The following is a 21,529-nucleotide window of genomic DNA, read 5'->3' as shown; positions in this document are numbered from 1 at the left end:
GAGGCAGCGGGTGGGCCGGGCACGGGAGCTGCCGAGTGCCGCACGCCGGTACCCGCTGCCCGTTGGGCCAGGAGCGGTGCGTAGCAAAGAGGGAAGCTCTGAGAAGTGGTTTTGCTGCTGGCTCTGGGACACGCCTCCTTTGAGACGCGGGATGTGCTGCTCCTCACTGACCCACCTGGAGCCGCACTGCCGTTTGCTTTGACACCAGCACATCTTCGTACACCAGAACCTCCCGACATCAGCTCAGGCAGCCAGGAAAAAGACATTCAGAGCAGCACAGATCCACCACGAAATGGGATCCGAGAGCTGAGGTACAACTCTTACCACCACCACTAAGCTCACCACCAGCAACCAGTTTCTCCATCAAGCTCTACAATGGGTCCTGTGCAGGGAAGCAGGGCTGGCTGGCCCGGCTTTGGCAGGAGATTCTAGGATCCCTTGTCTGGGGGAGATGAAAAGTGGGTCACCCCATATAACTTGCATTTTGCATCAAGCTGTACCCACTGCTGGCTTACTGAAAAAGGAACTTAACACCTCTGAAAGTTACTGAGCATCAGCACAAGTCCACCCACAACTTACTGAGACACAGCCAAGATGCTTTGGACCTGGAAAGAATTTCAGTGTTATCCCATGTGCTCAGAAAACTAATAATTAAAAAAAAAGGATAGTATATGTAATTCATCCAGGCTGGCAATTCATTCCTCCAGGTGGATGGGGCTGAGTCATGAAGCGGAGCATGTCACCATCTACAGGTGGCTACAAATATTACACGTTGGTATTAAAGGCAGGCATTAACATAATTGCCCCCTCCAGCTTGAAAGATAAACAGTGAGGTTTAAAGCCTTAACACCAGTTGCAGTAACTTGAACAGAACCAAAATCTGTGCACATTAAAAAAAAAAACAAACAAATAAAAAATCGAACTCACTGTGGCTATAACAAATTAAACTAGTATCAGACTTTCTGAACACTGGCTGAAGCACCAGAATTGAAGCACTTATACACATTTATAAAAAAATTCATAGCTGTAACATTCAATCTCTATCCTCCTGGTCATAAGTGCTTTAGCTGAAGAGAGCTTATTGAAAGGGACTGACTTAATAAAAAAAGAGATGCTTCCACGTTCCAAAGGAAAAAAGCAAATTCTAAAAAATGAACTGACTGACCGACCAACACCACACCAGCTCCACGGTGTAATTCCTGGGCTATCGGCTTCGTTCGAGCGCAGCCCATCCTACGAGCTAGAGGGGAAAATAAAAACAGTTGCTTAGGAACCTGCCAACTATACCCTGCTTGACCTGGCTCTGTGGTTGACAAGGCACTGAAGTGTTGGTGGGGGTGGAATCATCTAGGAATAATTCAGTTCCCTTTGTGGGGCCTCGGGGAGGAAAATAGCCCCGTGGATTAGAAGGGAAGCTGCAGGAACTGATGCTCTTGTGCTACACTGAGGAGAACTTGCTCATACCTGACTTGAGAAGGATGAGGCTGGGAAGCACAGCAGTCAATGCCCTAGGACATTATAGTAGATTATACCCTTTTCTTTTTCTTTCTTTTTTTTTTGCTTCCTCTGCTGGATCTCAAACACTACAGCATTCATTAACTTGCAGAAGGAGGCAGCTGCAGGGATCTGCAAGGCCCCAAAGGTGACACAGGGACGCACAGATGTTCTCCCCACAGCTGGTTATTTCAAAGCAGCCCTGGTGAGCAGCAGCCACTCGATTAAAAAGCCATGATCTCAGGTCCAGTCGGGTCTTGCCATCTAAACAGGAAGATAAAAACACCACCACGAAAATGTGCTTATGTGTGGCTTATTCAGCACCCCGACACACCTTGGTACAAGCAGACTCTAAGGGAGCCATTTCTGATTTTTAGAATCAACAAAAATTTATGGGGAAAGAATTTGAAAGGAATTCAGGGAAAGTGCTAATGTTCAAGACCCTTTGGTTCTTCATTGGCTCAAAGTTGTTTCTGTTCATTCCTCTGTCAAATTATGTTCATTACATAATCAGGAACACTTTAAAATCTTCCAGTTACGTGAATTCTCACCCTGTTACTAAGGCAAACCACTCCAAAATTACACAACAAAATGCTTGCAAAAACAGGTCTCAAAAGTAGCTATTTCACTCTTTTCAAACTAAAATGCATCTGCAGTTTCTGCAAGTTGTTGAACTGCTTACACACAAGCACGAATCCTGTCTTGCTCCCTGAGCAAACGGCCACTTCAAAAATAGACAGATATGAAAACTTATTGTCACCACACAATGCTGAGACAAAAAACAAACCAAAACAAGCAAACCCCACAACCCAGAACATCCTCCCCCTGAAAACCTCCAAAATAACCCCCCTCCAAACCCCTAGTTCTTAGAGAATTCAGCAATGATGAAGTCCAAAGTTTCAACTGAGAAGCTCTAATTTTAAAAAAAACCAAACAAACAGATGCCTTCGGTCACTTCCCATCACTGCGCTGATGCCAGTGAGGCCAGGTCCAAGGCCATTCCCGCATTTTCCGGTTTTGGGGCGGTGTCCTGTCCCTGAAAGCCGTACGGGGCTCGCAACAGCTCATGCTGTCCTCAGAAGAACGCTCTCAGCAGCTCGTAGTGGCTTCCTCGGCTTTCAGACTTCCGGAGTTCAAGCATCTTCTCCTACCTGTGAAAAACTCCCTTGGGTGGGTTCCAAAAAGAAGCTCTGATATGGCCACGTTAAACACCTACACTCTGTGGGAACGGATTTTGATGGCTCTTTATTTGCCCCGTTTCATAAAAGGGCTTCAATAAAAGCCAACCATGAACCTGCCAACTCTACCTATGTCTCTTGCCAACTCCATACGGATCCCTTCCTCCGTCACAACAAAACCAACCTACCAGGACACAACCGACGACTTGGCACATGCAGGGTCATGGGGCGCACTTTCAGAAGCTTCCTGAAGACCACTTCAAGCTGGGTGTGTTCTTCTGCCCTTACCAACAAGGCTCATACAAACAGCCTGCACATTTGACCCCACTCTTGGAAACACATGACTGGAAAAAATGCCACCGATAACTATCAGTGAAGGCATGTCCATGAGACACCAGTGGCAACGCACTTTAAACATTCAGCCTGCCACATGTTAGAACAAGAGAGATGGGGGGGGAGAGGGAGAGAGAGAGTCTTAAAACAATCCATCAATGTTGCTTTATTAAAATCTTTATTCACACAATGTTGCTTCATGTGGAATCTGACCCTGGGGGGGGATACAAGTAGAAAGTCATGACTGCGTACTGTTTTCTTATTAGCAACCTCCACTTATGCAGCTGCTCCCAGGGGCAATCCTGCGACAGCTCTGAGAGGGGCGTCTGTTCCAAGCGTCTCGCTCCAGCTGCCAGAACAAATAAATTACCTTCTTAATAAATTAGTACTTTTTCAGTTGAAGTTTGTTTGGCAAGACACGCTCCAGTTCATTAGCTGCTGGAAGAGGAGCTGGCTTCAGTGTTTCCTTCAGCCCGGCTGTTGACTTAGGAAGGAGGAGATAAATAGCAAGTGGCTGATGATGCTCTTTTTTTAATTAGTTCTTGATTTCCGTGCTTCAAGCACTCTGCTATTACTAATATCCACAACACAACCATTCTGTAACACCTGGAGCCAATGGACTACAGTGTGCACAGTGAACAAGGATCAGGTGGTGTCGGGAACACCTCCTCGATGGAGCATAGCACCTGCCTCACGGACGACACTTTTTCAGAGATTCAAGCAGAGCCTTTTTGCATGTGGATGCTGCTTCTTATTTCCTTTGCAATGATTACAATTTAAGATCTTTCATAGTTCTACATTCAAGCAAAATAATGACCACTGCCAGAATGCCAGGGATTATCCTAAGGCCAGAATCAGATCCTCCTGATTTTGGGTAAGAGAGGAATTCACTGTTCTTTCCTGCTGCAAAACACCAAGTGCTAGAGTTTACTGTGACCAGAAGCATCAATATGACAAAAAAACCCAAAAAACATAAAAAAAGAAGAAAAAAGCACAATGTTTCTTGCTTCCTCCTACTGATGATGCTGGACTTCATGCACTTTCTTCACAAGTAAACCACAACATTGCTTTAATCTTTGACATTCACACTGGGGGAAAACTTATCCCCATGTTCCATCTAAGTGCAACAGCTTCAGCTTAGAGCCCCATGAGCAGGCAATATGCAAGTCCACAACACTAATTTAATTTCATAAAGACAGAAAGGTTATTTTTTTAAAATCCATTATTAAATCAAATGTAAATGATCAAGAGCAATCAAATATAAATCAAAACTTCCAATTCTCATAGATCCTTCCCCAAAACATTAAGTGCTTACGATCAAGCTCAGAGAGAACATGCTTTTAAAAATCCTGCAAGCGCCACCACTGTCTTTGCCTTTCCTGGGAAACGAGTTTATACCAAAATGCCTCAGTACGAACCTATTCCTCTTTAGAGTAAAAGCAGCCAGTAACCACCTAACTGCTGCCCACAGCGCTTCCCAAAACCATCTTGCTCAGCCAAGCGAGGGCCTGGGGCAAGCAATCGCCGCGTGGCTCCTGCCCACACTTGCCATCGGCCAAGCACCCTCGCCTTGGCATAAGGCGATCTGCAAGGCATGGCCCACGCCAGTGGGCTGAACTGACCGAAGGCCCACGGCTTCTAAAGCATGTGTTGTGTTATCAAGTACAGTGATAAACAGGCACTAGCAGCACACATAACACCGGTGTCCTAAAAGCTGGCTGTGCATGACAGTCGTGGCCAGCAACACCAGTAACTAACTCCAGATCCCGTTCTGACTCTGGGGGCAGGCCTCTGATGTGGCCAAGTCCAGAAGAGAGCTAGAAGAACATAAAATTTCATTTCAGGCAAACATTTGTGGTCTACTTTCAAGCTACTCTGCTCGTGCAATGACAAAGAGACTTCCAACAAAATGAAACTGCATTTTAAAAATAAACTCTCTCACTAGCACTTCTTTGATCAGGTATGGCAGCAGGTGCAAGAACAGGAAACAGCTCTTTATCTGCCTGCCACGCTACGGCAGAGCTGTGAAGGTTTTGACAGACAAATCAAGGAAAAGGTCTTAAACTAACATTTTGCTGCTCTTACTCAATTCCAATAGCACACAATCATTTTGCGAGCAAGGTCTTTACTTACTTCTAAGGACCACAGTGTCCCAACTGAATATCAATGCACAGCTGTTCAGTTTGGAAATGTAACGACAAAGCTGCTTGCCCTCTGAAGACATCGATTCAGACCTACTGCCAGTGGGATGAATTTTACAGCCAGGAGCCCATCGGCAGTGCAGGCTGACACAGCGCTGTAGGGTGACAGGACTAGCACTGGACAAGTGTTACAGGCGTGCCCTGAAAAGCCAACTTACACCAACTCTCCCTTATCTCCGAGGAAGCCATTAGGAGTGAGGACCAGGATGATCCCCCCCAAGTCAGAACATCATAGTGGGGGTTGCAGGAAGCAGCTGGGGAAGGTAGAGAACTTACTGGAAGTGCTGGAAGCTTCAGAGCTCTGCCACAAACCAGGCCAGGCTTTCAGTGGGACTGAGAAACTGCCAGCAACCACAAAACAGCAGCACCGAGCTGCAGTTACATCAAGTGGCCCGAAGCTCCCTCCACACAAGATGAAAAAGAAAGAGCACAGCTCAGGGTTCTCTTCGCTCTTCAGAGCCTTGCATGCAGCTGTTGGTTCCTAGGGAAGCCTCTTTCCCCAGTGCAACATGCCCAGGTTTCCCCACACTAAATAGGGCCTCACCAAATGGAACCTGCTTCCAAGGATAGATTCTCTCATCCTCCTCAGCTACAATATAATAAAAATTTGGTTAACATGGACACAATACTGCAAGGGTATTTTCTCTACTCACACCTTGCCAGATTCCTCCTAAGTGGCAAACAGTGACAGGATACATGGAAATTTACTTTAATCCCTTAATTACCAAGTGCTGTATAACTTTTCTGTCCTCCCCTAAATCTCCAACCCTGTGGATAAAATCTTCCATAGGACTTCAGTGAAAACACTGAAGTGTTATCACGAGGCAAACCCCTCTCCCAGCCTTCTATCAAGGAAAAGACAACTGAGCAGCGGAGATTCCCTCTTCCACCCCTAACGGCATTCAGAAGAATGTCCCACCCCTAGGGAGGTGGCAAGACTCTTCAGTCTAATAATTATTTATTCACCACTTCCTCTTTAGAGAAAGAAGCAGTAAAACGCCTAACCAGCTCACCGCTGATTATGTACAACCCTGAATTGGACAGAAACTCAACAAGAGTGTATGAGGGGAAGAGAAGGGGAGAAGCTGGTACTGTTCATCTCCAGTCATTCCCTCTAGAGTCAGTCCCCAAATTAGTGTCTGCATTCAACACGCTTCCACCAGCACCAAAGCTGTTTCCAGCCAGCGCGATGCCCACTGCCGGCAATGGGCACGCCACAACAGCCACGATGCCGTTACAGGGACCGAGCCACTCTGAGGCTCCAACTTCCCACCTCTCCCTGCTGTCAGCGCAAGGTAAAAGCCAGCAGCACCTGTTTTCCTGGCTCAGAAGCTTTCTTGTTTCTTTCAGTTCATCTTGGCCACAGCCTTTCCGAACTGATTGTGCTGTTTTTCTATCATTTTTTTTTCCTGTGGTTCGTTTTTAAAAAAGGAGTTTATCTGTATTCTGCTACCATTACAAATGAGACAGCGTCATCCTGTCTTCCACCAGCACAACGTCTGGCCCAAACTGGTCTGTGCACTGCTTCACTGTAGCCAGAATGCTGAGAAGCCGCTGGTCTAGGGCATCCAGATGAGGGTCAGAAAGCACTGGTGAGATGGGGTCATGCAACATAGCAGTTTTTAAGGCAGACTTCAGTACTCCATTCTTCAGGTAATTGAGTCTGTTCCATGTAGAAACCCGGATGCTGCAAAAGAAAGAAACAAACACGTTATCATACCACTGTCCAGGCTGAAGCCCCATCAGCAATACCCAAGCCAACCTCTTGAGGGAGGCCGTCACGGCAAGAACAGAGCCATTGCGGAAGTGGTTTGGGGATGGGATATTGATTTCTATGAAATATCTAAGGGAAACTTGAAAACTGAAGGTGAAGAAGAAAGAATCTAAAGTGACGTAATCCTTAGGTTATATGGGAACACTTGCAACTGCCAGCAAGGATGTTCTTCACTCCTGAGGCCTCCCAGACACACTTTGAAAAGGAAAGAAAATCAACAGTCTGGCTGCTAATTCAAACACAAACCTCACGTCACCTCAGGAACAGCATCACTGACCAACAATCAATCACAAGGGAAAAAAGTCAGTTGAGCGAACTTCCAAGAAAGTGAACATAGCAGTGATTCTTCTGCTTCACTGGCCACTGAGTTTATGTCAGTCCATCTAAATTGCCTTGTTGGTGAAGTCTCTCAGTATTCTCCACCAAATTTTTGGGTTTTAGCACCACTGGTCTAAACTCTCGCCTTCTGATGGCCTCCAAAGAAACCAGCAATATAAGCAACTGTTGTAACAAATCTATAGTTAAAACAATTACACATATGAATTCTTATACAGCATGTGTCTTGTATTGGAAAGAATGGGTATCTGAAGAGCAGGAAACTGCAAAGTCTCTCACATAGATAAACCTCTCTTTTGGTTGCATTTGGGAGAATTTAGGACTACAAAAGATCCTCATACAACCAGAAATCAAAAATGCATTTAGAACTAATACAGGAAGACTAAAGAATCTGAAAAACCATTGAATTTTTCTCTGTATGGATTCTGCAAGAAACATGCAGAACCTAGGCCAGGTGTACTGTAGCATGCACAGGGGAGAGCTCAAGATTTCTGCAGAGCTCCCAGGTTCCACAGAATTTGGGAGACAGAACCCTCTAAGGATAGGCTCAAGGAACTCTCAACTAAATGCTTAATTTGGGAAGCTTAAAGGAGTTAACATTATCTTGAAGTAACAGAGGCAGGAGATGGATGTATCAGTATTTTTCTTCCTGTTATTTTTGTCTATTTGTTAATGAGAAGTAGCAATGGCCTGGTGAGAGGGCAGCCACAGAAAACAGAAACCAACAAAGCACAGCCTCTAAAAATAAAACGAACAAAAACACGTTTGAGAAGGCCAAAACAGAAACAAAATCCTGCAAAACCCAAACTTCCCTTTGAAAGAAGCCCCCCTGGAGTCTTGTTTATAGAAAGACCACTTGGAAATGAAGGTGGTTAAGTTGCTAGGCACGGTGAGTCCTTAGCTTCTGTCAGGGAGAACTCAAACTGCGATGTGAACTTTTATTCGGCTGACAGTTGCAAAGTACCTGTCACAGGGACTAAGGATACAGGTGAACCAGCGACCTGGAGGCAAGACTACTTCCTACCATCTACCGTCTGATTTGCCACCTTAAGAAAAATGTATTCCTCAGCTCCATGAGCAGTGACAATATATCAAACACAGTACCTCAAAAAGGCAAAGCGCTACGTACCCGAATGAACGTTTTCAGGTTGCCAGAAGGCTTTGAATTTAATTATATTGCAAACTTAAGGGCAGCAATTGCGTAAGTAAAGCGAAGAGCACCCCGGCATTTCACTTACATGCAGCACTGATAAAGAGGAGCCAAGATGCTTCTTTCATCCAGGGCAGGGTTTCCGAAGCTGAAGAGCAAAATTAAAACCAAGTGAATCAGCTGAACTTAATGTTTTCAGTATCAAGAGATTTGTAAAGAACTAAAAAATAAATCAATACTAGGCAATTTCATGCTCCAACAGATCAAATCATTCAAATTACAATATAAACAGGCCACGACCAATTGCAGACATACTCTCAGCAGCAACAGCTAAAGTACCAGGTAAACAGAAGCAATACCAGTGTACCCAGTTATTTACCAGATCAAGGCACCCTAAAAACTAACTTGGGAGGAGTTCAGAAATTTCGCTCATCTTGTGAAGCAGCAAGAGGGAGTAACTGGTATTCTGGACACAGAGAGCAAGAGCTTTGCCCATCTGACACAGCTGGAAAGGGGATGAAGGAAATAGCAACCACATGCTGGTTCAGATGGCCAAACTTAGATCAACAGTTCAACTAACAAGATGATCAACTTTAACATTTCATGCTCATGCTTTCTAAGGGAAGCCTGCCTAAAGCATTTCACACTATTTCAAGCTTCATCTAAACATATGATTTTTTTAATAGTTTCATGCCCCTCGTAACAGTGTTTTCACAGAACTTTCCCTTCAATAAAGATAACTCTAGGAGCTTGGCATTATGCTGCTCAGATAATTCTCTTAGTAGTAGCTTTAAAATTGACAGAAGCTCCCCAGGGAAGTGGCAACAGCACCAAGGAGCATCCTGGACCATGCTCTTAGTCGTATGGTTTGTTTTAGGTAGTCCTTCAAGGAGCAGGGAGTTGGACTCCATGATCCTTACGAGTCCCTTCCAACCTGACATATTCTATGACACTATGAAAAACCTGTCCTCTCATCCCTTACTTCAGAGATGGAAAACAATTTACCTCTGGGCCTGCAAAGCCCCACCAGAAATGTTTTCATAACATTATAAGCATGTACAAAAAATGAAAGCTCTGACCTTCAACTACCATACTCATTTCCAGTGACTAACACATTAACTTCCTCCCAACACATTCCCAGAGCAAATTTTGCCAAATTCACCTAAAGCAGTCTGAAAGCAACAATAATTAAGCAGTCCCAAGGTGGAAAACATCCTGCTGACATAACTGAAGCATTATGTCCGAACAGGTGGATGTATAGACAGAATACTCAACTACTGCAGACAAATTAGGAAGCAAGCAAGGAAGGAAGGAATCCACTACAGGAAACAAATTGTTATGATTTAAACAAGGCTGTATCTTTGAGGAGATTTTTAACTTAAACTATGCCAGCCAACATGAAAAAAACATAGGAAAGCCAGAACAACTCACATTTTAAAAACATACACATAGTAAAGTTCGCTTCGTTTTTTTTTGTATTAGGGTTGATTAGAAGCATAAAAGGGAGGGGCTTTCCAGGTGACACAAGTAAACATTTCAAAATTGCCTGGGGAAAAAGGTTGTACCGTTCTAATTTGTGAGATTCTGTAGTTTAGAGTAAAACCTTGTCCAAAGCAGTCATTGTATCTAGAGCACAGGTAAGCGCTGTGGCCTTTGAAGGACCCTAATACTTGGTGAGTGATTTCTGATAAGCACAAAAGCTTCGAATTTTAAGCACAGAAGGTATTAACGAGAAAATCAGTGAGAGAAGGACAACACAGAGAGCAGATAAATATATGCCCTTGTGCTTGCCACTGCCTGGCCACCAGGATTTCCCTTACGCTCACCTTTTGGCGTTATCCAGGAGGATGAGCATGCTGGCTCCTTCATCATCCTGGAAACTCTCGTAGTGATGCCGGACGGCATTCCCAATCAAATAGTCAAAGATGGCGGTGTCAATGATATCAAGGAGTCGTGGGCCTGAGTCATATGGTGAAGTCTTCTTCACAGCATCACAATAGCTTTCATCATACTCCCACCTGAGGGCCATCAAGAGACACCAGATTATATCTTCATGGAACACTGCATCATCGCAAATCAACAGTATTTACCGCTGCTCCTTTATTCACTTACGGGTTCATAAAGAAAAGGAGAGCACAGCATTCAAGGCTAAATAAAGAGAAGTGAACTAGGCAAAAGTGTTTTATTGAATGAGTAAATCCTGTAGTAACAACCCTGCATATGGAGCAAGCTTCAGTCCAAGGTTCCAAATTATCCCCCTACAGAAAACAAAGCCAGTTTGCGTCCTCACTGCTCACAACTCAGGCAGCCTCATGGCAAGATACCTGTCAGGACTTGCCCCTCTTAACTTCCTAACTAAGGGCTTGGAGTACTGTGTCCATCTGGATTGCTCTGACCTCCTTCCATCGGTCTTGCTTTCCAGCGACTTTCTTCATTTTTTTCTTTCCAATGCAAAAAATCTCATCACAGTTACTAACAACATCCTCCGGAGTATGTCATCTTCTCTGCTGGCAAGTTTCCAAGCTTCCTCTTTTCTCTCCTCTCCTTTCTACCTGTAACCTAGGCATGTACTTGTGGTCTGATAACACAAATGCCACTTCACAACACTCCAAAGCTATGATTTTAATTTTTCTCGTTTTCTTCTTTACAGTTTTCAGAGCTATCCAACATCACCACCAAAACAGCCAAATGTCTGGTGTATATCCCTTCCATCTGTCAACCTAAACAGCAAGTACATCTGTAACAGCTTCCACGTAAGGACTGAAACAGTCCTTCACAAAACAGCAATTAAGTTGGAAATGCCTTAAATTGTCTGAGGCCTGGGAAAGGAAACAGAGGAATCACAATCCAGAGACTTGCTGACACGCTCAAAACTGTGGAGAGTCATAAAAGTAGAGAGAAAATCAGAATTTAACCCGTAGAACTGCTGCATACCCCACCTCATCGTCTAGAGGTCTGGAGCCTAAGCTCCCAACATCCCATCTTTCCTTCTGTTATCCAAATCAGAGCAGCCAAAAATTTCTCTTTTTAATCTTTTTGTTAATATGTCACATACAATTCTCGAATGCTGTCTCTAGCTCCCTCTTGCTTTCACACCAAGCTCCAACTCACACAAACAGCACAAAACCACAAGGCCAAAGTCTGAGCATCTTTTATTTCTTGAACTGGATACATTAATTTTACGCTACATCCCTCTCTCCTTCAAGTGTTTCTCTTTCATTTTACTTTAGGTCAGCGTTTAATCTCCTTGCAATAATTTTTCAGATATACCAGGCTCTCTCTTCTCATTTTCCATTCAGTCTTTCAAGACAGACCTCACTCCAACAATTATTTCTGATCATTTCTGTTGTATTAGCACAGGACTTCAGGGATTTTATCTATTATACATCCATTAAAAATTATGCACACTAATGTGAGTATATGAATCATGTTCAAAAGATCAACTCAAGACAGAGTAGAAGCAGCTAGATCAGGAAAAACATTGCTAGAGAGTTATTTTTCCATAATTACCAAATGCAGAAAAAGGAGAGCACGACATCTAGAACATTTAATTGTCCTGATGCTCTCAAAGTGAAAAGCGCAAGACGACGAGGTGCAAAACAACAGAACTGTGCAATCTCATCTGAATGAGGCAAGGGCAAGCAAGTTTAAAATACACTCAATATCAAATCAGCCTAGCTACCAGGGTAAACTCTTGTGTAAGTAGGCAGTTTATCATGAAAAGCAGTCCCTCAAAAAAAAGAAACATTTCCAAGAAATTCGGTCCCTTCAGTACTGCAATTTACCAAGTACTAAATACAGCTGATTTTGATCTGTTGGAAAGGAGACCTGCTACTCAAAAATCAAACTACATTTAATACTGCAGGACAGTTTAATGAAGCCTTTGGACTAGATTCTGAGAACAATCTTGTCATTGGAAATCAAATAGATTTTTTAGTCCTTGATCTAAAATATCCCTTTCTAATCACTTGCACAGTACACACACTTGGAAAAATTTACTAAGCTCAAAACCATTTGCTCTGGTCACGGCAAAAACATCTCCGACCCAAACGCTCAGACATGTTACATTTATTGTGCAGATTGGTAGATCCCATGTTTGTTGCTCTCTAAAAGCATTCTGTAGATGCTGAGCACGGTCACCAACTCCAGATGGTATTCAAAGCAAAGAACTTTTCAGTGCCTATCTACTTGAGCTAAATCAGCTCGAAAACTCTTAAAACTACAAGGACCATGAAATCAGGCCTGGCAGAAGATAGCACAGTGCAACCATACTTTAGGGGGCTGCAGAGAGGCACACTGTCAAAAGAAGGTCTAGTGGCACAAGAGTTTCAGCTTGCCCAGAACCATCCATTCCTGGAGGTATTCAAAAGATATGCAGACATGGTGCTTAGGGTCATGGTTCAGTGGGGCAGTGCTACATTAACGGTTGGATTTGATGACCTTAGAGGTCTTTTCCAACTTAAATAATCCTACTATCTTCAGAGCTTGGAGTGACTACATGGTGGAGTTCTGCTCCAGGCAAGAAGCAGGAAAACGACAGCACTTATTACCAGGGAAAACAATGAAGATTCCTTTCTTGCTCATTTCAATTTAAATCTCACCCTAGACTTCCTGACTTCTACTGTCATATCAAGAAACCTGTTGGCAAAACTCTAGGTTTTGAGAGCACTTCCTCCTTGATTAGCCACTGTATTGCAAGGGTAATTCTAGTACAAACTGCCACGTATAAAGAATAACCCTACCATGTTCTCATACCTGGCAAGTTTGCCTTCACGGTAAGTCCTACCCCATGGGTGCCGATGCTTCTGAAGAGGCCAGACATCTGGTAGCCACAGCGTCACTGACCCCTCCATTATGTCCCCATCTGCACAAGCTGGTTCTGTTTCCCGACAATAGTAGCACTTCCCATAGAAGCAGGTGTTATTACCTTAAAAAAAAGAAAAAGAGGTATCAGAAGAGTAGAACTCAATCAAGGGGGTGCCAACTGAAATTCAGGAGCAGATTGTAGCAGCAGAGCCTTCACTGCACATGGCCTCATGCTTCCTATCTGAGGAGGAGAGTCTCAAAAGGGATTAAAGGGACAGCTATTCCTTCCAAGCAAGACTAAAGACTAATATTCAAAGGAGAGAGTAATTAGATTTTCTAATGCTTTTATCACACTGAGAGTCAATACATCATTGTACTATCAACAAGTTTTTGATAGTCCTGCCTAGTCCTTAGGACCTTGCCTGAGCAACCTTAGCGCTACTTGTTTTTTATATTTCATACTTCACGTGTCAGATTTCTCATCTTTTTCAAAAAGTTGACCAAAAAGAGACAAGTGAAAAAAGACCAAGGAGTACTCAAATGGTTTTCATGCCATGAGACCTGCCTCAGCAGGTTAAAAACAAACAAGTTGTCATTCTTACACAATCTAGGAATGCAGATCTGTCAAAAGTTTTATTAGTTTCTTCCAAGAGGAGCAATGAAACTCTGCAGTCTTTAGTCCGTTAATGCCTGCACAGCCTGTAGTGTAATCTACATAGCCTAGATCAACATTTTTAGCTTAACCTTTTCTATTTAACCCTTCTAACCTGCCTTTGACCCTTGTTGCCAAGTTAATTCCTGCTCCTCACAGATATTCTTCCACAATATTCTTAACTATGTCTCACTCCCCTGTCCCTTCTTCCTTTGGCTCTACATCCAGCATCCTCCCCAAACCAGGTCCAGCTCACTGAAAGATCCTTACGTATCACAATCCCTGCAAGCCAGCTTTTAAAGTCCTTCATCCAGACCTGGCTCTTATGCTTACACTACCCCAGGCAGACAACTTAAGGACATCAGACACACGGTCCTTAACACAGAGCTTGCAGCAGGTCAGATCTCTTATCTGTATGGCAAGCCCTGCAAGTCTCTCTTCCTATCCACAGCCTGCCACAGGTCTAAGCAAGAGATGGAATTCTCTGAGATTCTAGCTGCAACTTCAGCAAGTCTGCACTCAGTATGCATGAGTTATCTTTCCTTCAAAGCCTCCGAAACTTGTCAAATTTGGGTTGGCAAGGCATCACAACTTCTCCCCAGATCCACCCATTTCTTTGGTTCATGATCTGCAGAATAGGCAATTCCAAGGAATCTAAGGCAATGAAAACTTCTGGAGCCATACGTTTTTGAGTCAGAAAACTGCTTAGTTATCCTGGCTGAAATCAGAAAAAGTCAAGTCTGCCTGAGGTAGACAGTCAATCCGAATGCAAAAAGTTTGGCAAGACAGAGCTAGCTCTCATCTCAAAGTTACAGATTATAGGCAAACTTAGTAGGTGAGACAACCAACAGTGCTTGTAATAGAAATACACACAGGCACACACATTTATCAGCTGTAATGAAAACCATCTCTAGAGTCTTCTTAGGGGGGGAAAAAAAAAAAAAGCAGTAATTGGATATTTTATAAAAGCCTGAAGGAGTTAAGGCTGCAGCATAATTCACTTCTTGGTGCTTAAGGACCACCTGGTAGGAGTTGAAATTAATAATTCCCATTAAATGCTCTTCACTGCGTTATTACTGTAAACGACACAGGGAAGTTCTGACACATTTAGTTACGAATGCTTAGCAGACTCTGACGTAGCACAAACAACATCTAATACGAACTGAAACATCAGCTCTATAAATTATTCCAAATCACCGCTGTCCTCACGCTGAATACTTAAGTCTATAATTAGACTTTTCTAACCACCCCTGACAGCAGAGGGAAAATTCTTACTCACAAAAGAAAAAAAATAAATCCCATCTGTAACAGCAGCATGAGGGAAAACACAGGAAAAACCATGTGGAGAAAAACCAAGTCGTCCTCCCCACCAAATGGGGTTGTATAAGCATTACGCTCTCCCTTGGCAGAGACTTCTCGGCTTCCTGTATCACAGTTAACTGTTTTATATCCGTGTCAGATTCTCAAGGCTCTTTTCCCCTATTAAACACATTTTGCTTTACTGGACTGCACAATTCATGGAATCCACTTACCCACAGTCATGAAGGTACCCAGAAGCTGCTCTGTGGCTACTGGCTTGATCTCTGTACGCAGATTCACAAACCTGCCGACCACCAGCGGAGCTCGTCGGAAACCCAGAATTCTAATTTGAGGTGAAAAAAAACACAGCATGAGACTTTGCAATATAGGCAGCAGTTCTAAACCAAAATAAAATACCACCACACTCTCTGTGCCATTGCCTGTCAGAGAGCAAAGAATAAAGTCAGAATGCTGCAGCAACCTCCTCTCTGATCCACGGCAGAGGAAGGAAACTCATTTTTCTTAGGTGCCTGGATGTTAAACTTGCAATACAGGCCATCCGCGACACTCCTTTACTAAAGCATTTGCAGCAGAGCAACATAGGATACACAATGCTCCAACTCTCAGAAATCCCAGCGCATACCAGAAATATTCATTATCCGTCTCATGTAGAGTCTGTAGCAGCAGCCATGTGGCCTTTGGTCACTTGGAAAGGTCATTTCTAATTTGTGGGAATTACTATCTATTAAAGTGTTATGTTTGAGACCAATTCAATTCTACTTGAAAGTAAACAACCTGAGAGTTATTTTGTTTGGCATGAAAGAGGAGAAGGGAAGAGAGAACGGCAGAGCAAAACTGAATGCCTGAAGCACCTGGAAAAAAAACAGAGATGGGAAGAACAATCGTAAAACTTGCAGGCACAAGATTCAGGTTCTGCTCTCATTGTCTGTCACAGTCTTTGTGACCACAAATGACTTGGGTATTTGTAATGGAATTTAAAAGGCGCTAAAAAGAGGAGGACAAACATCAGTACAATGTCAGCCCCAACTCTCTTAATACACTTTTGATACCCTTTCAGTATCTTTTCATCTCAAAGAGAGACTCAAAAAGGACTGTCCCTTCTGAAAAAGGGACAACCTATGTTCCACAGAGATACTGGGAGAGCCACTCTAACAGCTGCTAAGTATTTTTAGACATTCAACGAGTAAGTCCCTTTCCATAAGCATAAAACACCTCTAAGAAACATCTGCCTGAACAAATCACATATGCATAAAGACCAAATTCACAGCCAGCACAACCCACAACCAAATAAAGAGCAAGGAAGAGCTAAGAAAGAGGGGTTTGGACACTGGAAAGAGGTTTTGAATTGTGGCTGATCACTGCTCTTTCAGGGAACCTGAAGTCTGTGTGTTTCTTGAAAGTACAAATGGGCAACAGACATGCGGCTACATCATCTTTTTTTTCGGTCTAATTTTGCCTGATTTTGGCATACCACCTCAAGACTGCAATGGCAGGAATGGGGGTTACACAACTAGTTATCACCAAACCTTCATGGAATTGCTAATTTTATATGAGTTCCACAATAAATTAGGACTAACTACATCTTCTACCACCTATGAATTCAGCCACAGTGACGAGCCTTTTGCAACCGAGAAACCTCAGTTTCAGTTCAACCATTCTATTCTTTATTATATTTGGCCCTCCTTATTCTCGTTCTCAAGATTTTAAATCTCTTCACTAAGAATTATTCACATCTTTTGTTATCTTCAGAAATGTTCTCCAAAGTGCTAATGTAGTCCTCTTATAATGAGGAGACCAAGACTGCACTCATTTATTCCAGATCAAACTGAAGTATTTCATAACTACTAGCATTCAATGCTTGGTGTTCTTTCTCCTAGTATTTCCTCTTCTGGTAATTGCATCTCCAGCTCAGGTTCACAAAACCACCTGGGTACCCCTGAATACAATTCATACACGAACAGCCGTTTTTCCTCCAGGATGCACTTACTCACATTTAGTCTAGACATCAGACTTAACTTTTTAGTGTGCCAGACATTAATTCAGCACATACGTTGAGCATTTCAGGCTCTCCCACAGAATTTGGCTAAGCTCTTGCTTCCATAGAATATGAAGTATCAGTGGTTTTAGTGCTCATTCTTCCTCTCAAATCTTTCAAAAATCTTAAATGTGAAAATCTTGCACAGAGTTCGAAATGAAGTTGCACAGAAAAGTTAATTTTTATTTTTGGTTTCAACATGGTGTATTGGTTGAGTAGAAATAGCTCACATCTGAGGTGTATTATTCAAGGAACTCCTTTTTTCCCCAATTCTGAAAAAGCATTTACCAGAGACCATAAAACTAGTTAACCCAGTAATTCCATACCTATCCAAGTGAAAGGCCGCCACTTCTGCATTGTGTCTGTCATAGCCAGCGTATGGTTCTCCTTCCACTATATAATCTCGGGCATATCTGTAATTGAAATAAGTCAAATAAAGTGATTCACGCAGGATTGCCATCCATTTTCCTGTTCAGAGTAACAAGTACATTAGCAGTTCTATGTTAAACAGACTCTGGGTCACTTTCAAAATGACTGCCAATGAGAGAGGGAAAAAATATTAATGAGGTTAAATAGCACACAGACTGTTCAAGTAAGTAAGGAGGAAAGGTCAGTAATGTACAGTGTCCCTTCAAACTAATGAGTTTTAATTCCACCATTTGCCAAGTCACATCTAAGAGCATAGGCCCAGATAAATAGTCACCCTGTTCTGTATCCTGGAAAGTAGCAACTCCCCAAACGATTTGGGGGTTAAAACAGATCATAGATTAACATGAAAGTAAAATCTGGTATCGTGGAAGAAATGCAGAATGCAATCCTCAGTAGCTGAAAGATCAGCAAGCCTGAACCTGAGGACAAGACTAGATATAAAAAGGCCCTTTTATTACAAAAGGCATAATAAACAGCAAGTAATAGAAATTAGATGCTCATTACAACAACAATGCTATATTTTTGTGAAGTGGGGGGCTTTTTTAATAGATGTTGCTTAAATAGCCAAGGAAAACACAAATTTCTGAGATTCATGACATTTGTATCAGGTCTGGATACTGATTTGGACAAGCATGCTTCAGACAAGCATAAAATAATCACAATCAATACCAAGCAAACGGGTGAAGTGCCATATATTTTCAAAAGTAAGGCCAAATTAGATTACTTATTTTCTCATTGCCATCTATGCATCGAATTCTGTAAGCTGTTTAGCTTCTCTGCAAGGCAGTTCCAAAGAGAATCAACCAGTGCAGGATGATCCGGAGTTTTTGAGAGGAGGATCTGACAGATTCCCACCAACTGAAACTTACACCAAACAAACATTTTATTTCACATACACCACTGGCATGTGATGGTAGCAACTATAAATCACTAACAACTTCGGCTGCTGCATTTCAAGTAAATACGAAACGAGACAGCCAGCCCTCAGAAGATGTGCTCAAAGTCAGGTCTTCTGTACGTACTTACAGAAAGCTTTTGAAAACATTGTGCCCTGGTTTCAGCTAAAAACTCCAGTTCTGTTCAGCGATTTTTACTTTCCAGCTCAGTCTCTTCTAAGAGGCTGCACTTTCTGAAGTCAGCACTGTGTTTCTGCAGACAGTGCCTGCTACGAGCAGTGATAACACCTGAGGGTTGCAGTCACTGCCTGGCACTGGGGTGAAGAAAGGCTCTTGCTGATACTTATTCCTACAGTGACCAAGGCCACTGCTGGCTCTGTGTGCCACGCTGGGGGTGCCGGGTAGTGAGAGGGGTCACAGTGAAGAAAAAGGTTGCACCTCTGGGGGGTAATAGACAGGACAGGTGACCAATAAGAGTATTTCATTCCATATACGTCTTATTTACGATAAAATGAGCGATCACAAGAGTTTCTCCCTTTTCTGCAATGGCCACTGTCCAGAGAGGACTCCATCTGACCTCCTGCTTCTGATCTGGATCCTGACTTCTTGAATCCAGCTCCCTTATCCAGCTCCCCGCCGCTGCTGAGACTGGGGCTTCCCCAGTGCCGCCTGCTCTGCAGCATCAGGGGGATCATATATAGCTCTTTATTTTTATCATGTCACTATTATTTCCATATTGTTCCATTAAAGCTGTTCTAGATTTTCTTTCCTAATCTGTAAGTCTCTCTGCCTCATTCCCTTTTCCTTCCTGTTCAGGGGGCAGGAGAGGGGGTTAGAGAGCATCTGTCTGCATTTAGTGGCCAGCCCAGCCCTAACCCGCAACACATGGTCACATTCTGAAAGCCGCACAGCCAAAACTTACAGGTAAAACACAATCAAACTCTCGCTTCCATGCACTGCAGGCATCTAGTCCTTTCTAGAGTAAAGACGACAACAAGAGAATTCGTTCTTTCCCAACCAGTAAGTTCTCTCAAAATGTTTTTTAGTAGTAACTTTGACCTATCTTTCAGGTCTAAAGCTAGTTAAATAGACTACCTTGCAGTGACAGAACAAGACTCTACCTATTCAGCCATCATGACCAGGACACGGGTTTACCAGTATGGCTGGGGCCACGCTCTATAAACTCCCACAAACATTCCCAGCTGCGCATGTCCTCGACGGAGCACAGTCAATGTGTTCACTTGCACAGACATTCCATTATGGGAATGTAATTTAGTGCTCAGTGAAACGCTTTAACAGTGCGCACTTCTACAGAAAGCTGTACAGAAATGCCACGTCTTGTTACTGCATTTATTGGAAGAGGCGCCGTTGTAAGACTTCTGCGGGAAAGGTTCATGCTGCTTAAACACGGCCTAGTGCCACAGTGAAGCTCCAGCCAGACCAGTCACTGAATTTACAGAGACAGGGTTGTGAACTCAAGAAGTGCAGGGCAGATTTTTTTTTCCTCATTCTCTAATCACTCATTAATGTGACAGGAAAACTTCAGGATTGCTCAAGCCAATACTCCTTGGAGAGAGATGTGATGACAACATCTCATATTTGCAGAGCACTCCGAAAAACACACCTGTCTTACTTTTTCCCATCTTTCTTCTCCTTTCCTGCCCCTCAAGGCAAATAGTTCAAAAAGCTTTACAGACACGCACAAGACCCTTCATAAATGTTCCATCATGTCAAATTTCCCTGCGGATCATCATAAACACAAGCCATACCAAGTCGGTATCACCACCCGCCCATTCTTACGTTGCTCCTCAAGCATTCGCTATCGGCAGATGGGAAACTCAGGGGCTTTCACGCTGACCTACCAAGCCATTTTTGCAGTCTTCATGCGGCTACACCACACAGTCAGATGTACTCTGAAGACCACTGACAACGTTCACTCCTTCCCTGCTCTTGAACTTCACTCTCTCATGGCAGTTTGACACATCCCTTTGATGCTCAGAAAGAGTATGCAACGCTTGTCTCCACGCTGCCAGAACCTGCACTTCCACAGGCAGGAAGATACTGCTCAGAAACATCAGGTTTAACCAACATTCCCTCAGGACTGAACACAATGGTTATTCTTTTAACCTAAGGACAGGCCATTTTGAGCATTAAAGCTATGCAAGCCTGAGAGACAGTTGGCACAGCAACATAATGGTACTAGAGCACCAGCAAGGCTCTATACTGTTTGCCTCACAAATAACAGAGCAGCCTTTTCTTTTACATGTCAATTTGCAACTGAAACATTAATGCAACATCACGGAGAGTAGAAAAAAACAAATACATAAAGCAGTTACGAATTCAGTCACCAAAGGCAATACTTACCTCTTGGGTTTGAAGACAACCTTTTGTCCTCCTTCAAGTATTAGCAAAGCTTTCAGTTGGGTCCCTTTGTATCCCACATCAGCTTTTATTATTTTCTTTGTCGTCATGGCATGCATAACAGCCCCCAGCTCAGGCGTCTCCTCAGGATAAACCTCCCGGGGCACCACCCACTGGGCTGCAATCTCCCAAGGGGACTGCAACGTATGGTCAAGCCGGGGGTCCAGTTCTATGTGGAGGCTTGCCATCATGCGGTGAAAGGCGCGCTGGTCCTCCCGGTTGGCAGCTGAGGTGTCCAAGTTGTCGATGAGGAAAACTTTTGTGAAAATGAAGATGACAAGGAGGATAGCCAACAGCACAACTCGTTGCTTTAGCTTCATGGTGACCTTCGACCCTTCTCCCCTGACCCTTTCTTCCAAGCGTTACGGGAAGTCTATCGTAGATCAGGGTGAGGAAGGGATGTCAGTTAATTTGTTTCATTCATAACTTGCGTTGCAGAAGAGGTATCAGCACTGAAGCATCTTCTCGCACCCCTAAAAATAAACAGAACACAAACTTACAAAA

The 21,529-nt window shown here is 43.3% G+C and overlaps 1 protein-coding gene across 1 annotated transcript; it reads right to left on the bottom strand.

Annotated features, from left to right (window-relative positions):
• Positions 1 to 6,375: 6,375 nt before the first annotated feature.
• On the bottom strand, positions 6,376 to 21,345 carry FAM20B (family with sequence similarity 20, member B). Its single transcript, XM_009874450.1, has 7 exons — positions 20,969 to 21,345; positions 17,606 to 17,692; positions 15,457 to 15,566; positions 13,222 to 13,393; positions 10,293 to 10,484; positions 8,555 to 8,614; positions 6,376 to 6,893 (listed from the first exon to the last, which is right to left on the bottom strand). Exons 1-7 carry the CDS (start codon positions 21,343 to 21,345, stop codon positions 6,662 to 6,664), a joined length of 1,230 nt encoding a protein of 409 aa, XP_009872752.1. The 3' UTR covers positions 6,376 to 6,661.
• Between the last annotated feature and the right edge of the window lie 184 nt (positions 21,346 to 21,529).

The sequence above is a fragment of the Apaloderma vittatum genome, unplaced genomic scaffold (assembly GCF_000703405.1).
Source record: "Apaloderma vittatum isolate BGI_N311 unplaced genomic scaffold, ASM70340v1 scaffold27148, whole genome shotgun sequence".
NCBI lineage: Eukaryota > Metazoa > Chordata > Aves > Trogoniformes > Trogonidae > Apaloderma > Apaloderma vittatum.
Note: the sequence above shows the minus strand (reverse complement) of the source record. Positions and strands in the feature narration are given on the sequence as shown.